The sequence below is a fragment of the Battus philenor genome, unplaced genomic scaffold (genome assembly GCF_028537555.1).
Source record: "Battus philenor isolate CCGP_79_NKW_IND1 unplaced genomic scaffold, ilBatPhil1.0.hap1 SCAF_10, whole genome shotgun sequence".
Taxonomy (NCBI): Eukaryota; Metazoa; Arthropoda; class Insecta; order Lepidoptera; family Papilionidae; genus Battus; species Battus philenor.
The window spans coordinates 14,418,570-14,441,509 of NW_027181662.1; the positions used below are offsets into that span (position 1 = coordinate 14,418,570).

The window sequence follows — 22,940 nt, forward strand, 5'->3', positions numbered from 1 at the left end:
CACAATAACGAGATTTTTGAGAAATAGCAGACGATTAAAAATACATATGTAATTAGTACAATAATTACATTTGATTTACGCAATACCGTATCGTATGCCATGATATGACAAGCGCGAGTCGGTATTTTTACAGGTTTATTTTTTTTAATTATATTCCCTTCTATATTTTTATACTGTTGTGAATGGTGTGTAATAGGTATAAAAGGTAGTTTTATTTTTCTTAAATGGCAACACCACTCGATCCTGTCACTATTTTTTGACAACTTCCAGTAAAAGGATTGAGAGTGGTGGGGTTGAAACAGCGTTTTGATTATTGAGTCGGGAGTTTGGTCACTCGTTCGATAACAAACGAAGTGATAAGTTGTCTAGTGGAAACTATGCTAGTTGGCCTATTTGTATTTAATGGATTCAGGCGTTACCTTGCGGAAGTCCATAAGTAAGAAAAGGATCAATATTTAGCCACTTCCGCACATGCAGTGGTAGTCGTGCAACAAAGTGCACCGCCCGCCAGCCCGCTGATAAATGCGTATGCGGCAAATAATACGAATTATACAAGTACCACCGTTAATTTACTCAACACGTGTTTCACCCCTCCACAGGGCATCTTTAGGAGTTATGTTACACCGATTAGTGCCAAACACAGAGTCTAGATAGAGGCCTATATGAGTATTAAAAGTGAAATAAAAGTATTTACTGTGCTGTGAATTGGAATTTTTCTGATATGTGGTAACACAGCGGTAAAGATACAATCTTGTAACACACTTTGTGCATTAATTATTTAGGATTACCACTGCTCACAAATAAGTTTATATGAGTTGAGCAACAACGTTCTCTACGTATTTTAATACTACACTGTCATCGATGACTCGTCTACCAAGTGTAGCGATTATGGTATATCTCCCCATAGATATATTTGTTAGAGATGTATGCCTTACGTTGACGTCGATGGGCTGAAACTATACGGTGCGGAGGCTTATATGTTAAAGACTGCGAATCTCAAAGGCTTTGACGCTTTTGAAATGTGATTTTGCGGTAAATTGCGGAAGCTTACACGCATTTTGTGGACAGCACACAAGAATTACAAATCGATACTCGAAGAACTGAAGACGAATAAAACATTATCGCCCCCAAAAATATAAAATTACATCTCCTGAAAGCTTGGCAACGAGCTGAAATTTATTACCAAGATGTATCATCACTTTAAAAATTCTTTACTATTTAATAGGATAATTAACAAATTTTATAAACTAAAAGATTTCATGGGAGTATATACAATTGCCCACAAAAGAGTTATGGATTTTATATATAACACTGGCTGTTCCCGCAAACGTTGTTTTGCAAAAAAAAATAGGGTTTTAATTAACAAAAAAATAAGGGTTGATCGTAGAGGGGTGAAAATTTAAGGTTGTATGTATTTTTGTATGCTGTATCATATAAAATAAAAACCAAAAAAATTGTCTAAAAAATAAAAAAAATAATTTAGGGGTGGACCACTCGTATCACTTAGGGGTAAGAAAAATAGATAGTAGCCGATTCTCAGATCTACTGAATACGCATATAAAATTTGGTAAAAATCGGTAAAGCCGTTAAGGAGGAGTTCAAGTTCGAACACCGTGACACGAGAATTTTATATATTAGATATAAGGAGCATTATTTTATTTTTGGTCCCTATTTACCCTTCATTTAATAATATTTTAATCACACAGATAAATTGATATTGACAGAGAAGATTGTTATTAATAAGTGTCCTTAAAGGCGAAGCTTCGCGGCATCGTTATATGAAAGGATATTTGGTGCATGGACTGGTTTCTAGGCGCCCACGTTAAGATACCAGACATGTCTAATACGAGCGTAATGCGATTTTAATAATTATTTACCGAGTACCGAGTGAAAGTTAGTGACAGGCAGTGTATACGTCCGCTATTTCTATCGCCGACTTTTACGAATTACGTCTATGTTCTAAGTTAGTTGTACAGATTTATTACATTTAAGTTTTATTTCTATAGAAACATCATTACACTATATATGTAACTCCATAGAGCATTGTTGCTATAGATTAATAATTAATTTACTCATATCATCATCACCATCATCATAACAGCCAATGAACGTCCAGGAGTGGAAGTAGACTGCGTTCAGGGTCTTCCAACGACCAACCAACCAAATATGGGCAAACATATGCTTTCTTGCTGTACGCAATCTCCACGTTAACCAATCTTAAATTATCATATATGAGAAATAGAAATGAACTATATACCTAGCCTTGATTTACGCTCATTTTAACCAATGATCTCAGAAAGCATTTTAAGTTCATTTCTTCCGTTTGGATTAATCTTTTTCAACAAGAACTTGACATTCCTAGCCTTGATGTACGCTTATTTTAATCAATGATCTCGAAAGGCATTTTAAGTTCAATTCTACCGTTTGGATTCATCTTTTTCAACAAGAACTTGACATTCCTAGCCTTGATGTACGCTTATTTTAAACAATGATCTCGAAAAGCATTTCAAATTTACTTCTACTGTTTGGATTCATCTTTTTCAACAAGAACTTGACATTTCTAGCCTTGATGTACGCTTATTTTAACCAATGATCTCAGAAAGCATTTTAAATTCACTTCTATCGTTTGGATTCATCTTTTTCAACAAGAACTTGATATTCCTTGCCTTGATGTACGCTTATTTTAACCAATGATCTCAAAAAGCATTTCAAATTCACTTATACTGTTTGGATTTATCTTTTTCAACAAGAACTTGACATTCCTAAAGCTATATTAATATCTATGTAGTGTTGTTACATCCTGACCAATATCTGGTGCTGGACATAATAAAATGTCATAGAGTTGTCATTGAAGTACGTAGGAATATGTGTTCTAGAGAGCAACGGAGAGGAATTTGCACGGAATATCGCTGCTAGATCTAATCAGAAATAAAGAAGTACGCGCAAGAACCAAAATTACAGATATAGCTCTAAGAATTGCTTGTTTAAAGTATAAGTAGGTGGAGCATAACGTTCGTGTAACCATTGGCTGTTTTAAATAAGAGGTTTTATAGCGGAGGCCAGAACTGGTAGACGTTATGTGGATAGACCACACAGTGAAGGTTCAAGGAAGTTGCTTGATTCAGGCAGCGCAGGACTGGTCGTCGTGGTGATATTTATAGAAAGCCTATGTCTTGTAGTGTTCATCTATCGACTGAAAAAGATGTTCTTATATATTAACGTTTAATTCTTAAGTAAAAAATATGTGTTAGTTGTATATATTAAACAAAATATACATAAATAAACTAATGTTACGAAATTTTATGACATTTACATTTTTAAACGGACTATCATCGCTGCCTATGTATCATTAGCAGAATTCGTAGGTTTGAGATGATAGTGCACAGAAGGCGCCTAGCCTAAGATCTCTTTTAAGGTAGTGAACCTCGAAGGCTTCCGGGAGAGCTTCAGTTCGGGCCGCTATATTCTATTATACTATTTTTTAAGGATTGGAAGATAGAAGAGCTTTTTGATTGCTTCTGCGGGCGCTCAACTGCGCTCAAAGATATCCATTGGCCTTGGGTTGTTACTCATAATACTTTCTGAATATTCCGATACAGAAGTGCCTCAGAGAGCCAAACCTCGGCTTAGTTGGTTGCTATTATCTGGTTAATATAACTACTACCATTTTGGAAAGCGTTACGCGCTGGTAGAAGAAGCGGAAGCAACTCTTACAAGTAAGAGAAGAATCAATATTTAGCCACTTCCACGTTTCCACAGAGTTTGGAGAGACTCTGTGTTTGGCACTAATCGGTGTAACATAACTCTTAAAGATGCCCCGTGGACCCCTCCACTGAAACTCGTGTTGAGTGATTTAACAGTGGCAGTTGTGTAATTTGCATTGTTTGTCGCATACACATTTATCAGCGGGCTGGCGGGCGGTGCACTTTGTTGCACGACTACCACTGAATGTGCGGAAGTGGCTAAATATTGGTCCTTTTCTTAATTAGGATGGACAAGGTAATATGAATGGAATGGAAAGAAATAGATGGGCAAGGTTCAATTAGTAAGATAAGAAGTTGGTGTCTCCTGTGATATAAGATCCGGTTTCATATCTGACGAGAGTTAGACGTGAAGGTTGATTTAAACCTTTTACAAGTATAACCAATTAGCCCATATACACAACTCCGTTTTTCACAAAATGTCGAATGAGTTCGCTGAAAAATAAATTTCTTCAAAGTTAAACTCACCTAAGTGTTTATTATAAGAATGCAATAAGAGCACGCAAATTAATGTGAAAAAATTCTTCCTTCCCAAAAATAGAGGTACGAAAGGCCCTCAATAGCTGGTTTCATTAAAAAAGTGATAATTACATTTGACCGGGAATTATTTATAGGAGGCATATTTCTCCTTTATATATAGCCTGCATATATCGATCTTAAAACACAGTTGATTACCACAGATTCGTTATCACGTTTGAACAGATAAAAAAGTGTAATTTAATTTCATGTCACCCTCATATTTTTAGATACAATTAAGATTCCATGGTATGATAGCGAGAATGCGCATATTCTAGGAATAAGTTAGGTATATAAGCTGCATGGAGCTCGGAGGTATGCAACAAAAACTTTACGGTAATAATGTACTCCCACACTGGTTGGTATGACTTTTTTTTAAGTTTATATTAAGCAAGTTGATTTAAAATAGGTGTTAAAAATAGTTTAAAGGGACAGTTAGTCAAGATGAGTTAAGAAAAAGGTTTCGTGTTTATGTTAATTATTATTACTTGATTTAATTGACGGCAAATTAACTAATTAACGAAATATCTTCTTCATACAAAATACCGCAATGCTTGAAGATGAAGGTGTTAGAACATTAGATGTTACCAATGATGACCTACAGATCCAAGACTTGGTCGCTTACGATTGGCCTCATAAGAAGGCTGGAGTTGACCCAAAGAGTAACGGAGTTTCTCTGCGAAATCCAATCAGATGTGATGATGCAGGACACCCTTGGTTGTTAGGGATCTAAAAACTGGGGCGCATTGGTGATCATTGCTATCTCTACTCGGAGAGAATAAAATCTTGATGTAGAGAATATTAAACTTGAAACTCTATTACACCGTTTGGCAATTAGCAGCATGTAACGAAGTGGAGAATTATTTTTATTTAAAAAAAAGTGTTCTGCCATTATACATCTTTTCTTAACCCTCTAGTAAATCTTACATTTGTTTAATTTTATTACAATTCGCGAAATTTTGGGCAAATCAAAAATCGTAGCTGTCTAGTGTGGTGTGATGCAGGGGTAACCAACCTTTTTAATCAATTGGCCAATTTTAATTTTAATTTTTTTGACGGGTTGCACAAAATTTGACACATATTATAATTTACAAAACTTTATTCATAATTAAAAATATAGAATTTAATGAAAACTATAGATTTGAAAAATGTACGTAACATATGTAGCTTTCTCATCGTGCATCACGTAGTTTTGATTAGTGGTAATTTTTTTTAAATCTCATCGTTTATATTTCGTAAACATGTATTTAGAACAGAAACTTCATTTGCGCTACATTTTTCATACAAAGCGAAATTTTTTTAGGGCACACATCAGTTTAATAAAAAATTTCAATTTTTACTGAAATTTTTTTATATTATAACAACGTATTGAGTAACTCGTCACAAAAACATGTTTTGATTTAGTTTGTTTAGCCATTAATTATGATTTAACTAATTTTAAAACATAATATTGACAGGATACAAAGAAAAAATTAATTAGATTTTAAAAATGCTTAGTGGGCCACATGTATATGTTTTGAAGGGTGGCAAGCGACCCGCGGGCCGCATGTTGCACATCCCTGGTGTAAGGCAATTACTACTACTCGATCGTCTATAAACATCCGTTTCGTTATAGAATATAAACATGTACAAAAAAATTCTAAATTCGAACTCATGAAAAGAAATTCAAAGTTTTTTTTTTATTATATTGTGCCAGTCATAATTTTAAGGACTGCCTAGATATATGTAATGGAGGCTGCATGAGGAAATAGGCTTCTCCAGGGTCTTCTGGTGCCTCTTGAGTGATCAATCTTACAGTCGTAATTTTTTTTTCACACAGATGTCCGCAACAATTTATTTAAATAACTACATAGCATTTAAAACCACATTAGCAGACGCTAGAAATAGCAGGCTTAAAATAACTATCTGCATACCGGGAGAAAGTTGTTATAAATGTAACCTTCCTACATTTAACTTAAGTATTAAATTTATATAAAGCAGTTAGTTGCTTGAAAACCTTAGAATAGCTGAGGTATTTCTGGAGCTGATTCTCATTGTGGATCCAGTTAGAACTAGTTTTTGCGATAGCTATTAGCGTCTGGATGGTAGGCGCCACCGCGGGTTACCCGAGTTCATATAACTCATGTTAATTGCTCACAGCGCAGCTTTCCTGTGTAATTGGAATAAATTAACCTGTACTTAGCGTGATGGAACACGGCATTTGAAAACTAGATGGTTGTAAATTATGGTTTGCATGGGGATAGGTGATATTGCCGCAGTAATATTACATTGATACAACTCTGGCTTGAACCCTATTTGTAGAGATAGCAATATCTGAAGTCTTTGTAGTCTTTTAACTCTGATGTGAAGAATTTAGGAAATATCAAATTAATGTGTTACATTATGCCTTTCTCGAACATTCATCAAATGTTATTTTTATAGAGTAATACCGCTGATATTGGTACAATTTTTTGTATCACAGAAGAGAATTGATTGTTTTAAGAATTAAGGCGTAGTAGAGTTTAATAAGTTAGGTAGGAAATGTTAGAGACACCACCTAACGAGCTGAAGCACAAAAACTAAAACGCTTGGATGAAAGATGGACAGTTTATTTTAAAAGTCATCCGCTTACAACTTCAGATACACCAACGTCGTAATAAATTATTTGTCATGCGAATGAAATAATTTTTACATATAACTTTCACCACTCATTTGTAAATATTAAACATTGATTCAAAATTAATATAAGATAGTCTTTACTTCAATATTCCATCACAACACTAAAGATTTAATATAAATACACAAACAACAACACATATGTCACTTAACGCTGTTCGCCATTTTTATTTCATAATAATTTTTGGCGCGAAACGCGGTTTTGACAACCGCCTTAAAATTGTACGCCGCGCGTTCTTAGTTTTTGCGCATGCGTAGACCGATAGATTGACAGATAAGCGAAAGCATTTTGACAACTGTGATTATTTCGCTATAAATGTTTCTACTTCTTCTTTCCAGCTGATTCACTCCCTCTGCAAGACATGGGACTCTCTCAGTGATCGCTACAATTACCTTAATTATGTCTTCGATCCTCCTAGCAGATTTTTAAACGGACCCTGTATTTGAGGGCCCCTATCATTGCTCCCGCTTTGTGTGGAACAGAGACATTATAAAATGGGATAAAAAATGTATTTCAGTTTTTCACATTGTTGCAAATCCTCTCTCTTACGTCATCTTCCTTCTCAGATCACAGTTAACATTGCGAGTCACAGATTATTAAACTAATTTGGTTTATTTTATTTATTTACATTTTTTGCCGATTTACAATTTTGCTGTAAACTCTTTGCTTTTTACTACAATAATTTTACATTATTTTACCTGTATGCCTATCTCTCGACTTTCGCATGTAACCATTTTACTACTTCAGACTCTTATTTGCTTTTATAATAATCTGCACCATATTTTTTGCATCCAGTGAGGGATATCCACTTCTAATAAAATCTGCTCTGTGTGTATATAAATATTAAAATGAATAAAAGATAAAAGTACCTAAGGTTAGTACTAGAAACAAAGATATACATATTATAACTTTCTCTAGGTTTCACAAAATTAAACGAATGTATTAATTTCTATTGAACACGAAAGTCTTATCACATTTGGCATTTTCTAATATACAATCATAGTTTAGAGATAGTAAAAGAAATTAGTGACGGGTAGTTAACGTGTACATATAAATATATATATATATAAATAAATATATATGAATATATATATATGTATGTATATATATATATATTCATATTTTAAATTTTAATCATCTCTTTTACGATATTTATTTATTTCACGCATTTTCATGAATTTATCTCTGTACCGTTCAAATGGTTGACTAATATAATATGTGATGTGTCATTCAGATATATGTGAATGTCCAACCCGGCGAAAAAGGAAATAAATCCGCGATTTAGCAGAAGCGATGTTCAAGAACCCCGCAAGCCTTCTGCTAATTATTAACCGTCAGTTATCGCCGGCCGGTCAGCCAAACTCGCGAATGCCACGGTCGCAGTTAGTGCAATCCGTAGCGCAGGCGGTGACGGCCGTCCCCACGACCCGCTCGTTCTGGGTTCGAATACACGCGTGCCTATTCAGTTGCACTCAGTTATTGTGACAGGAAACATGGTCTGCAAAGTAGCTCCCAAAGACGATACCGGTGAGTTTTTATTTTTAATTAACTAAATTAATTTTAAGGCTTTAAAACCCCTTTTAAAATTATTATTTACACTCATATAAATAAAGAAACTATCACAATTATTTAATAAATTAAAATTAAAATTTTATTGATTTGTTAATAAAAATATATAACTTAATAGTTTAAAAAATAATTAAAAATATTTTTAATAAATTTTAGACCACTGGCATGATCTAAAAATGCATTTTACAAATCTTGATGCAGCATTTAATTTATTTTAAATAATTTTTGTAAGATCATATGTATTACAGAAAAACTTTATTCATATTCTTCACATGAAAATATTGATTTCTCTTTTCAATAATGTAGCCTTTAGAAAATGTAATGAATAAGCCGTTGTTTCAAATAATATGAACGTCTAATGGAGGTGTGTTTAGAAATAGGCTGATGTGTTATTAACACATGCTGCTACATGAGGTGGTACGCGGTGAACAATCGATGTATGTACGCAATAAAAAAATTATTATTATACTTCTAAATCCTAAGTTATGTACGCTATTCAAAATATGCAATGTTTTTCAAACATTTTTTTTCGTAAAAAAAGTTTTCTTAAAATCGAGATAGTATAAATTTGTCAAAATACGCCAGGCGAAGCAACTGACATACATTTTTTAAAATTATATATATAACCTAACTTCGAAGAAGCTGTAAAAGCCAGAAAGGGTAACATCGTCCACCAACAATCAAATAAAGTCATTATTTTTCACTTTGGATCATTCATCTTGTTCACTTGTACTACAACAGTTGATTATGATATAAAATACGACTAAAATCAAAGTGAGCTCTAACTTTATAATATCCTAATTAAAATGAATTAATACAACATTTCGTCGCAATAAATTCTCATTTAGTGTCTAAATAAAAAAGTTTGCATCGATTTCTTTATAAGCAGAACGCACAGAACCCATGGATATATTTTTCGTATCTTCCAGTGCCTAAAGACAAATCTATCATCGATGTGTGTTACCGGTGATGACTTATTATATGGAACATGGTCTCTCGCTTTGAACTTCATTTACAAGGCCACACACATGTAAAGGATCAAGTCCAGGACATCTCTAGGAGATCAGTCAAATTTGAGACGATTGAAAAATTGGCAATTTAGTTGGGCAGATCACATAGTGAACAGATTCTTGATGATTTAAGTTTTAAGTGAGAAGACAACGAACATACACCTATAAGATTGACAGAATTTAGGCCGTTTCCAACCGAAGGTTGGCTGATGTGATGATTAAAATTAGACTGCAATTGATCATCAATAGGCTTTTCCTCTTTTATCATGAAATCTCGTCATTGATTTTTGCCCGTTTGCATTTATAGCTTGACTTATCTTGGTATTGCAAAGTGTATATTGCAATTAGTCTTGATATTTTTAAAGAAACATAGCCAAGTCTGATCCATAGACATGCTTATTCCAGCTGATTTGAGACTAAAAACACAGCTGCCTAATGTTCTACCAAAAATAGTAGTATAAACCGTGTTACATCACCTTTGTATTGTAACAGACGGTCGTCGCACAAAGAGCCTTTATCGTGGCGTACGAAAGGCGATAAAAACGCCCGAACTGAATCCACGCACCGATATTGTGCCTAAGCAAATTTCACGGTATATAAATCATCGATAGATTTCAAACTTTGAAATTAATTTGCTTGATCGACCCGATAGATTTGTTGTTCATTTCATTTGTCTACATGTGTCATCTTCCTATAAACATGCACGTACAAAAATTTGCACATGTCAATGTAATATTTTAAATTTATTTCCTTAATTATCTTTAATTTTAATTTAAATAATTGCTATATAAAGCGGAAGATCTTGGGACCAGCGAGAAATCAAGACGACTTGGAGGCTCCGAAAGAATGCCGAAATTCAGACTATAGTAGCACAGCCAAATATCATTGGCGAATATAAAGCTCAACGAATCCGCTGGCTTGGTCACTTGGAGCGAATGGGATCGGATCGGAGCGTGAAGGTAGCGTACCTGGTAAAATCGAGGGGTCGAAGACCAGTGGGTAGACCCAGGTATCGCTGGATCGATCGCGTTGAGGCAGACTTGCGCGAATTGAATGTCAGCCAATGGCAGACGATGGCGCAAGATAGAGGAAAGTGGAAGTCTCTCGCTTCGGAGGCCAAGACCCACTTTGGGTCACTGAGCTAGCGGAGTAGTAGTAGTATATAAAGTTGATATGACAGTAGGTTCGTGGTCTAAGCGTACAAATAACCACTGGGACTTTCAGGTTCTTGAGTAAAGATCAGAGACTGGAGAACATCCACCCACAAGGTAGACAGAGGTGGTCGTCCGAAGACACTGAATGTTGACTGCTTTCAACCGATCTTATTAACTATATCCCAGCTGTGGAGATCCAAGAGTTGTGATGAAGGAATAAATAATATTGATAAATTACAAAATGCTATATTGGGTGGTCCGACGACATACTTAAGATCACGGGAAGTCTCTGAAAGCGGACAGAGACAGAGGGCTATTATGCCTTGCAGTGCATCCATGGTCTAATAAAAAAGAATAAGATGTAGGAGCGAGGTTTATTAACACAGATATAAGTAACGGAGATCGTTGAGTGTCCTTCTGAAATCAGTTCTTCCTAATCATATATTGAAACTCTTCTAGCTTTATTTTAATATGTTTAATATCATTGTATTAATGCTCAAATTGATTCTAGTTTCTATCAAATTGTTTTTCCAACATTCTTCTTTTTATGCACAAGTAGACACTATACACGCGTCTCTTTGAACGATATTTTGACTCCGATTGACTGTCGAATTATTTCAATATTTAAATTTACATTACCTATGTCAGCTCCTAGTAAAGCTAAACAAACTGTTGTGAAGAATTATTATTATTATTCCACCATAAATTTAGCGAAATCTAAACACCGATCATAACTAACTGGCATCTTAAGTATTATTAAGAGTGCTTGTCATGTGCATGTGGCAAAATTTATATTACCGTCAGCTCCTGGTAAATCGAAACAAATTACTGGTGTGAATAATTATTATTATTATTCCACCATAAAATTAGTGAAATCTAAACACCGATTATAACTAACTAACTGGCATTTTAAGTATTATTAAGACTGCTGGCATGTGCCATTATATCTAACTTCAATGCACATGTTTTGTACTTTTGTGATATAATTTCAATAAATATATTTTTTGTAAGAAACATCTTCGTTTGCGTGTTTTAAATGCGTATTAAATTGCGGCTCGCGAAAAATTTCAAATTTCGAACAATGGCTCGAACTATCAAGGAGCTTGGCCACCTCTATCATGGACGATCTATAAAGAAAAACAAATATTTCTTATTAACAAACCAACGGTGTTTACATTTTATATATAGTACATTCTAGAAATATTTTTTTCTATGTATACACTGTTAACATGTTGGTATGTGGAGATAAAAGAATATAAAAGTGATTTATGGCAAAAAAATTCCTTTATTACATTTCCCATTTTCTACAAATGGGGAAAATCAGTGCCAGTAATTATCGAAAGTGTAAGTATAAAAAGTACTGAAACAAAATATGGTATAGTTATGATACGTTTTAATTACATCGACGATATTTAACTAGTCTGAAGATTGAATATGCATGAATGAATAAAAATATAAATGAAAGAAACATGGCAAAAAAGGTGTGTTTCGTTACCCAAGTTCAAGTTGCTTCTGTACATCTACTGATAAATTAAAATATTTCCTTACTAACATATAATATCAATTAAAAATATATATTTTAAAATATAACCAAAAGCATATTAATGCCTGGATATATAATTTGTTTTCACAATCATAGTTTGTTATCACAGCGCGTGGGGAGAGACGTGGGAACGCGACGTGTGAATCTTCTCAAGTGGTTATAAGGGGTGTTTGAAAATTTTACGTTACTAACTAACATTCTCACACCAGCTTCTTCACGAAGAAGATTTAGGATACACTATACTCTAAGCACAGAAGATTTTCGTTAAGCAAAAAGGATTTGACAGTTACTTTGCATTGTTTTTTATCAACTTCTTTGCTTTGCATCATTAAATTAGTAACTTGTTTTTAGACAACTGCGTAAACTCTTATAGTAATTTGTTTATAATATTGAGAAAAAAAGTTTATATAGAAAATAAGAAGGTTACTTTGTATTATAAATTAATAGAAAATAGAAAATTTAACGAAATAAAAATAAAATTAGTCAAGTGGAAATATAAGCAAATAATTTTAAAAAACGTGACGAAGGATGGGAGGCGATGCGTGAATACAATGTAAACGAATGCTGATAGAAAATGTAAAAGATGAAAGAAGAAAGAAATAGAGACATTGTGAAGAATGAGAGAGAAAATGGTGAAAGTAGGAAAGTTTGTGAAAGATCATTGTAAAAATATATCCCTGGCCCGAAAATAATACAGAGAAACGAAATACATAAATTTGTATATACACACATAAAAAAAAAAAATATATATATATATACATATATATATATATATATATATATATATATGTATGTATGTATGTATATATTGCATTGTGTACACTTTACCTGCTTTTCGTTTATTAAAAATCTGGTACGTATCAATTTTGAATTTAAACTGTAAACACGTAGATATAATATGTAACTAAGTGTAAAGAGCTCTGAGAATGGAGTCTCAGTGTTACTAGAAATATAATCACGTTCGGTATACATGACTACGTGTAACTATGTTCCAGATCGAATGAAGTATTAACATGATTTTGTTTTTCAAAATCCGGAGATTTAATTTAAAATAGCCAGTAATTGTGTCACAAGGTGTGAAAATAAAAAAAAAAGGATATCTTTTTTGTTCTGCAGCCACGCGAAGAACCGCGAATGATGCACAGGATCAAGTCCAGGATGTGGCGGATTACGAGACGGCATTGGATTCCGCTGGTGAGTTATTTTCTAATTATATTTGTAAAATGAATAAAAAAATTAATCCATTTAGACACTATATTTTTAATCTACTACACTCCGCGACAAAAGTATAACCCACCCCTCGAATTTTTTTATATTTACTGTAAAACTAAATACAAGTAAATAAATTCCTAACGCGCCAGCATTGTTTTCTTGATTCTAGTACTATGGTATATATATAGTTACATTTCGATCCTGCTTTGTTACGCGGCGGCGAAGTTATTGGTTTGATAGCGCGACAAAAGTATAACCCATTCGTCTCATTGGCTCAAGCAGCTCGGTGCACTGGACATGTCAATTCATGTTTATACTTGTTTCGTGTAACTCGTAAGTTCTTACGTATAAATAAATTGTTTAAGTTAATATTTGTCTATTTTTTATTTAAAATGCCACGGGGAAAACACTTAAACGAAACTGATATTAATATAATTAAAAAATTGCATTCTGAAAATTATTCTAAGGTCAAAATCGCGAGAATCATCAACAGAAGTCATCGTGTTGTGCGAAATTTTTTAAAAGATCCCGACAACTATGGTAGGAAAAAACGGACAGGTCGACCGAGAGCAACTACACCACGAGAAAGAAGGTCAATTCTAAAAGTTGCGTCAAATTCTATGCTTACCGCAAGACAAATCGCAGCGGAGGCTGGTGTTAGTACTAATTTAAGAAACGTTCAACGCATTATACGTGAGTGTGAGCATTTAAAACGTGAGAAATTACCAAAAAAACTACCGTTGTCTGCTAAACATAAACTAGTTAGATTACAATTTGCAAAAGATCACGTTCAATGGAAAAAAAGTGGCGAAAAGTTATTTTTTTTGATGAAAAGATGTTTAATTTGGATGGACCTGATGGTTTTAATTACTATTTTAACGACTTAAGAAAAGATAATTTTATATTGAGCCGTCGGCAAGCCGGAGGTGGTAGTGTAATGGTATGGTCTGGCATTGGATACTCAGGTAAAAAGTTCTGTTCTGGAAAAATAACTAGTAAACGATATATAGAAGTAATAAACGAGCAAATTAACTCTCACGCAGTGCGAATTGCTGGTCCTAATTTTATTTTTCAACAAGATAATGCCAGTATCCATCGAGCAAAGGTAGTTAGAGACTACTTTAGTGAAAAAAATATTCAAGTTCTTGAATGGCCAGGATATTCTCCTGACTTGAACATAATTGAAAATTGTTGGGGAAATTTATCACGAGCTGTCTATCGTGGATCAAGACAATTTACTTCTGTTGAAGAGTTAAAAAAGGTCATAGTTGACGAGTGGCAAAATATAAATCAAGACGTAATTAAAAAGCTATATGACAGTTTACCGGACCGAATGATTGAGGTGATAAGTAAAAGTGGTGGATCTACTAAATATTAGATTACATGAATGATTATTGTTTGATATATTTTTCTCGAATTTTTATTTAAATTTCATTACCTGGGTTATACTTTTGTCGCACTGCAAAACCCAATAGCATTTGTATTTGGTTAATTATGCATTTAATAAATAATGTATTGATAGTATAATAAACTTACTAACACCCAAATTTTGTGTAATAGTAATATATTAATATAACTACAATTCTTTATCAGATATGAAAAAATTAGGGGGGGTGGGTTATACTTTTGTCGCGGAGTGTATGAATATATTTTGAGTGTACCTAATATTTGAAATTTTCTTATAGATTCAATCAGTTAAGATATTTTTTATATTTATATAATAAGCGTAATAAAAATTTGCGTATATTCATAAAAATGATATGCTTTTTACAGCGCTAAAAGCTAAAGTCTTGAATAGTTTTTATATCGTTAAAAGTTGCAAGATGTTGATTTTTTAAAATACGCATTTATCAGCGGGCTGGCGGGCAGTGCACTTTGTTGCACGACTATCACTGCATGTGCGGAAGTGGCTAAATATTGGTCCTTTTCTTATATACTTATGTATATTAAATAACACTGAATATATAGAGGCATGTCATATCTTTCTCTGTTTCTTAAAATTAATTATTATTTTGTATATAACTGTGTGTGATGATTCAATAAATTCCCATTACGAGAAATTACATGTCTCTAAAATATCATGTAATAAGTTCATAAAATATGCAGTGGAAGCTTAGCGGTAAGGATTGTAACTTACAATCGGAGGTGGCCGGTTTGATTCTCAGTATACAATCTTAAATAGCACACCTCGTGCATTAATTATATAAGATTGCCACTGTTCAGAAACAAGTTTCTAGAGGATGTGCAGCATTGTTCTCTGCGTACCGCAATACCGCAATACAATCGCCAACTCGCCTACTAAATGTGGCGATTATGGTATGTTATATCCCTCCATTAACTTCTTTGGGGAAGTGGAAGCCTTGCTATGGGCATTCTTTTCCTGAAAAATAGAAGCAAAAGCTCTGTCTAAATATATATTACTCATTTGTTTTCACGATAAAGACGTTAGGAAATAAATTGTTTTATTTTGAAAGAAAAAAATTGGTTATACAATCAATTTAAAAAATTAAAAACCCAACAAATTTTTTATTAATACTTTTAAGTAAGTGACGTTACGGACTAACTTAAACTTAATTTTATGCTGAAGATAATCATTTCTTTTAAAGTTATTTTGAATTCGACTTTATAAAATACATAAATCTCTTAAACAAATGTTTTATGTTACTTGTATGAACCAGTCAACTATTGACGCGTTTCTTTTATTAAGTATATGATTATTTTTAAAACAAGAGCACGTTGTAATGTGCATTTAATTACATAAAATGTATATGTTTACTTAATCAGCATTTATAATATAAACTAAAGTACACAGACATGATTTCTAGCAATGAATTCTTAAGATCGGCAATATAATAGAGAACGTGTCAGATGTGTAAACAAATTGAACGTCACTTGTTATGTTTTAGAAAGTGCGGTCTTTCGACGTGCTACACCCTATGGTATAGCGGTGAGCGCCTTACCGTGTCTCGGGTACTAATCCGGTCTATTTAAATTATTCATTTAAACTAAAATCGTTACTAGAGATTTTTTAGTATAGATGTCCCTTTTTCTCCTGCCATGTGTGAAGCAGAGACATTACAACTCCGGTAAACTAATTTATTTATTTTATTGTTTCTTTTCGCTTTCTTCTTTTTTTCTTGACAATCTCTTATATTAAAATTGTCTTCTGTCCTTCATAATCTCTATCTTTCTTCACATTCAAATCTTCTCCCGTGCATCTCCTTCCTTCCCTCATCTTCGATCCTAGATCAGTTCGCTACATTATCACAGTTTTGACTCAACTTTTTGATTTTATTTACATTTTACTATTCATTGTTATTTTTATTACCAGTTTTATTTTTATACAATAAATCACGTTATTAAATTATATTTTCGTATTTACTAAGCCGATATTGTTTTATTCACGACTAGCTTTGGATCTAGCTCGACCGTTTTTAACTTACTTCTGAATCATATTCTCTTCTATTTTATATTATAGAGTACAGGTTAGTTACATGTAATGTCATACATTTAATAGTAAAAATGGCATACGGTTTATAGCAGAATTTTGAATATCAAAATTTTATGTAACAAGGCATACACTTAAAAAGAAACATGTTATTCTACGCAAATACCAAAAATATTAATATTAAATACATACGTAAAAACATACACACTTTTGTATATGTAAACCAAAAAAAAAACATGCCTGATACTGTACAATGTAATCTGTACAAATAAAAAAAATTGAAACAGATTGTTTGTAATATTGAAATTACCGTTTTTTACTACACGCATTACTCTCTGCATACAGCTCTATAAGATAAAAACTATTTTCATCGATATCTCTCTTTCTTTCTTTTCCTTTCTTCCTTTCTCTTCTTTTTCTTTCTTGTTTCTTTTTTCGTTTCTTTCTCCCTCTCTAGTTTTCTTATTATTCGTTCCATTTCTTTACAATGTTTTCCCTTCTACTTCCGTCTACCAAAAACACGATGTAACATAAAAATAGTTTTAATCTTGATGCATTTTCATTGAACCAATCGATCGAAACGCAAGTAAATAACATCGTATACAGAATAATTGCGACCGTTATCCGTTTACCGTCCGGAAGTATTAGGTCATCACCAATTAAGACAATTGATCTTGAAGATTGTGACGTATTTTTCATTGAGTCGTTAGTGGAACATGGAAATTTGGTCTATTTAGGTGTTCTAGATGTTTAGCTGCCCAAACTAAGTCAATAATAGATGTCTACTTTTAGGTTTCTCTTTCAAAAAACCTTATGGCTTATAAACGTAGAAAATAGGAAAGTAAAAATTAAATTATAAAGGAATATAAACGTAACGATAGATCAAAATAAATAAACGAATAAAAATAAAAGCGAAACTGAATAAATGTAAACGAGTAGTATTCTGGTAGGAAGATGATGAATGAAAGAAATTATGAAGAATAAAAGATGAGAAAGCTAATATGAAATCTGAAAAACATTGTAAATATGGTCCCTCTGACAGGGGAAGTATGTATGGCCACCAAAAAAGCGTATCGCGTTGCTAATTAAATTCACTATAGATATTGAAATAGATAAAAGCGTAGAGCAAAACAGAGAGAACGATAGTGTATCATCATAATTATATCAGCTGTAAGACGTCCACTATTGGACATGGGTCTCCTTTATAGATTTTGATTAGGACCGGTAGAAAGCGGTTTGCGTCGTACCCCGCACTTGGCTGTTCGTCGTCTCCATTCCTGATTCTCTAGACCAGTGTTTCCCTACGTTGGGCTAATAATATCAAAAGATTATAAAGCAGAAATGTTAAAAAATACAGATAAACAAAATAAACGAAAAAAAAATTGTAAAAAAGCAGGATAGGAGGAAATGGTGAATGAAAAGAGAAATAAAAGATTATGTGAGGAAAAACGAGTAAGAGAAATATAGAAGGGCGAAAGTAGAGCGAGAAAATAAAATTAGAAAGTGAATGAATTATTTGAAAGATTGTCCCTGCGTACCAAGACAAGGAAATGTACGAGAGAGAGAGGCACCGAGTAACAAGGGTTATATCTAATTTAAAAAAAGTGGAGTCAATGCCCCACAGGTGGGCAATAAAAATTTTTGAAAGGCTAAGGTGGGACGTGACACAACCGCAACAACAGTATTGATTCATTTTTATTTAATTCATTTACATTTATTTCTAGTTTCTTTTTTAATAATTGTTTTTGTAATTCTAATATATAATTATTTTTATTTTTCTTACTTACGATATTTGTTATTTTACTTAATTTACTAGCTTAAGGATCTTGACCCACCCATGTATAACTCTTGAGTCTTGTTTTTATTTATTGTTTATTGCAAATTTATATTTTTGCTGCCATCTCTTACTCGAAATCAGAGCGAAACATACGATAGGTTATTCGCACTTTGATATTTTATTATTCGAAAATGTTTTCTTAATATTTAGATTGATTCTGAAATAATAACGGCTAAAACTGTTTACGATTTTATTATGTGAAACTAAAGTAAACTTATATTATGTATTGGTGTTGGAATGCCTGTATGAAATAGTTAAAAGTTTATCAAAACAATCGAATCTCCTTTACATTCGCGTCACAAAATTATGCGGTTTACGTAAAACGTCGGTTGAACTTAGAGCACTCACAATTCCCGGTCATAGTTGAAATTGTTCATATCCCTAGTTTAGGTGGAGCTAATGCGTTCAAAGAACTATGCACCTTATTGACACGTACCGCGGCGACACGGGTCAATAGTAAAGTCAATATTCCGCACGATGATGACAAACAAACATAAGGGTTATTATCCGCCGTTAAACCTTGGCCTTACCCGATGCTTGCATTGCGTTATGGTTGTAGATCAATATAAAATACCAATTGGACTGTTTTTGCGGTCAAATTACTCATTAAATGAATAGGATACCGCTCACGATACTTATATCCATCTTACCGCGCCTTAGGAAAGTGTGGTGAAGGGGGGAAAGAGGAAAAGAAGCACGAGGACTGCTGTAACGAGTATTTTTTTTATGGCCCCCGCTATTGGGGGCCTCTCGTACCCCTAACTTATTAGGATCAGGGACTTTATTATTGAATAATTTTTTCAGTATTTTCTTTATAAATCACTCTCTTTCACGCGTCACAATATCTTCCTTTCTTTCCTTTCGTCCTTCACAATATATTTCGTTTTGCTCTTTTATACCTTCTTTCTTTCCTCGCCTTTCTTCCATCATCTTCATATTATAAGGTGGCTAGGTACATTTATTTTATTTTTTTATTAATTTATTTTGTTCTTACATTTTGCTGTAACGAGTGTTGACAGCGGACTGATGGAACAATGCATATAATACTCTCCCCGCTCGCTGCGTGCATACCTATGGCGCGGTACAGCGGTTTCGGTATCGCTATAGTATAGAGAGAAGATTGGTCTACTCTTAGTAGAGTCCTTCTCTTACCTTTTTACAGTCATGGCAATTTTTTGAGGATGTTCATCTTAAACCATCCATTGTAAGCTTGGACTTCCTTTAGATCTTGAGCCCATACCCTGGATAAGAAATCTATTCTTCGTATTTCGCATAACATTGCCAAAATATTTAAAGTTGAAATATCGCTGGAGTTACATTGGCGATGACTTGATAATATCGGAAACGTATTTACATATCCAATACCACATTTACAAGACATTGAAGCAGTTTAATTCTCTCTCTCTCTCTCTCTCTATTACTGAACACTAGAAACACAGGATTTTTACAATGCGAATCAAAAACGCGAAAAAAATATATACTTAAGTTTTAATAAAAAATATATAATTAAATGTTTGTAGTAATAATAGTGATATATATGTAACAGTGCATAGAAAATTAAAAATGAGTGATATATATCTACTCTAAAATATTACGCGAGGCTTAGTAAAATTAATAATTTATTGTGGTACATATAGAATGATTGATTACAAGTGTAAAAGTTTTAAAGCTTTTCACTGACAAATAAACTATATATTGACCTTTTTACAGCTGTTTAACTTAGTAAAAGATCAATAAATTTATTACTACGTTAGTTTACCAACGAAAATGATAACTTAGATTTTTTTTTTAAACTTCTGGTTATACAAAGTCTGATGGAATTAAAATACAGTAACCTGAACTAAGTAATTGTTAATTAATTAAAATACTTAATTAATGACATACGTATGTATGTGGTCACTTAACACGGGCCTAATGAAAAGGCACAAGGTCACCAGGAGAGCAATAGAGATGAATAGACTTGGTGTTTCGCTGCGAGATCGAATCAGGAATAAAGAGATCCACAGATAAACCAAGAACACCGAAGTAGCTTGAAGAATTGCTCGTTTGAAGTTACGAGCGTGTGACAACGATCACGAGCAGGTAGACGTCGCGTTGGTAACCCTCCCACTAGTTGGACCGACTACATTAAAGTTCTGGTAAGTCGAAGATACGGGCAGCGCAGGAAGGATCTTTGGTGCAGATCTTGCAATGAAAAAAGAATCCGAATTTTATTAAAGTTTTATTACGAAACCATTGATTTTTATACCATACAATCATACTCTTATTAGTGCTGAATGTAATTGTCGCAATAATTCGACTCTTTCTCCGAAGTAAGAATTCTTAGAAGTGTATTATAAAATTAGGTTAGGAGATGTCACATATTGTCTGTTTCCTTTTTGTACGTGACGTTACAATCTCTTGATTAGTTCTAATTCTATGGTACTTATTTTCATTTGGTGGCCTATTAAAGTTTGATTTTACGGATAAGGCATTAAGTGCTGTATACCTCGATATAATTAACCGGGTTAATCGTATAATGACTTCGTATTAGAATAGAGTTCCCCGAACTTTTTTGTGTCGTAGACCCCTTGCCATGTTTTTCCGTATCGGGTAGACCCCCTACTTACCTGATATTGATTTCCTGTAAATTTCTAACTGTAGTGAAGTTTAGTGTATGTTCAAAATGAAATGCGACCACAAGTTTTAAAAAAATATCAGCTATTACTTGTAAAAATTGATTGATGTTGTGATCAATTTGTTTATTTTATTTTTGACTACTGTATGGTACGTTTTAACTATTATATATATATATATATATATATATATATATATATATATATATATATATATATATATTTATATATTTTTTTTTTCAGCACAAAAACTGCACAGCTAGTTACATATAAATGTATACATTAACAATACTGTAAAATTATACTAAATTTATAAAGATTTGTAAATAGATAATAATCTACTTCGTATCTGAAATTATTCTATTTATTTACTTGAGTCTCTTGAAAGAGTTGAAATAACAAATAATTATGTTCAATATTTATAGAACATTCATAATAAACAATGTGTATTTAATGTAATGAGTAATTAGTTTATTTAAATATTTTGATACGTTTATAAAATCTGGTTATTGCGTAAAAACATATGTTTCATGGGTTGTTCAATTAATTAGTCATGACTGTAAGTAGGTTAACATTTGTGTTTATTTTAAACAATAAACATGTAAGTGAACCAATTACTTGACTGTTTCTTTTGAAATCATATAAAGCCTACCTCAAAGATTGTCACAACTACAAGTCTCTTTCTTCCCGGATCCAGAGACTTCCGGAGAACTTGACTATTTCGTTGGTCTAGTAAGGAATCCACCGTCTACCGGCTCCTTCTCCTCTCGCAAATCTCTCCTCCCGGTTCGTCCGTTACACAAGCGATGTGCACCGCTCATTGCAATTTCAGACGAGCAATTCTTCGAGCTCTACCTTAACTCTTCCGTTGATTTTCTCATTTTTAATTTGACCAGATACAAGATAAAGATAAAATATATTTGTTAAACATTGGAACCTTTAATATTTAATGGAATCCGGCGTTACCGTGCGGAAATCCATCCTAAGTAAGAAAAGGACCAATATTTAGCCACTTCCGCACATGCAGAGGTAGTCGTGCAACAAATGCACCGCTCGCCAGCCTGCTGATAAATGCGTATGCGGCAAACAATGCGAATCACACAACCGCCACCGCCAAATCACTCAACACGTGTTTCACCCCTCCACGGGGCATCTTCAGGAGTTATGTTACACCGATTAGTGCCAAACACAGAGTGCACTCTGCGGTGCATTTGTTGCACGACTACCACTGCATATGCGGAAGTGGCTAAATGTTGGTCCTTTTCTTACATTGGAACCTTTGATGGAACTCTTATTGATTATCAACTTTTTAAAATCTATTTTATTTTTGTCTTTACTCCGTTTCGCAAGGTGTTATAGTTGTTGAGAAGCAAGAAGAAACTTCACAACAATGTATCTTTTATTAGATTAACAAAACAGATTTATTTCAAGCCGCGAAACTTTGTATTAACAAGTATATATTATATATTAGCTATTACCTTATATATCTTATGTGCGTGATGAATATATTAAAATCCTACCACACGAAGAATATATTCCTATATATAGTACGCAGAAGAAGCTGCTGCCACACGTGGAAAATAGTTTGAGATATTACCCTTATTTAACCTATAATTTTA

At 33.2% G+C, this 22,940-nt stretch overlaps 2 protein-coding genes across 2 annotated transcripts in view; both read left to right on the forward strand.

Annotated features, from left to right (window-relative positions):
• Nucleotides 1-4,827: 4,827 nt before the first annotated feature.
• Nucleotides 4,828-22,940, forward strand: part of LOC137927240 (synaptic vesicle glycoprotein 2C-like) — a 40,104-nt gene continuing 21,991 nt past the window's right edge. Inside the window, exons 1-3 of the mRNA XM_068771022.1 lie at nt 4,828-4,939; nt 8,272-8,460; nt 13,326-13,403. Of these exons, the coding sequence (XP_068627123.1) occupies nt 4,828-4,939; nt 8,272-8,460; nt 13,326-13,403 (379 nt within the window). The remainder of the gene's footprint in view (nt 4,940-8,271; nt 8,461-13,325; nt 13,404-22,940) is intronic.
• Nucleotides 14,215-14,799, forward strand: LOC137926426 (transposable element Tc3 transposase). Its single transcript, XM_068770026.1, has one exon. The coding sequence runs from the start codon at nt 14,215-14,217 to the stop codon at nt 14,797-14,799; it is 585 nt and encodes a 194-aa protein (XP_068626127.1).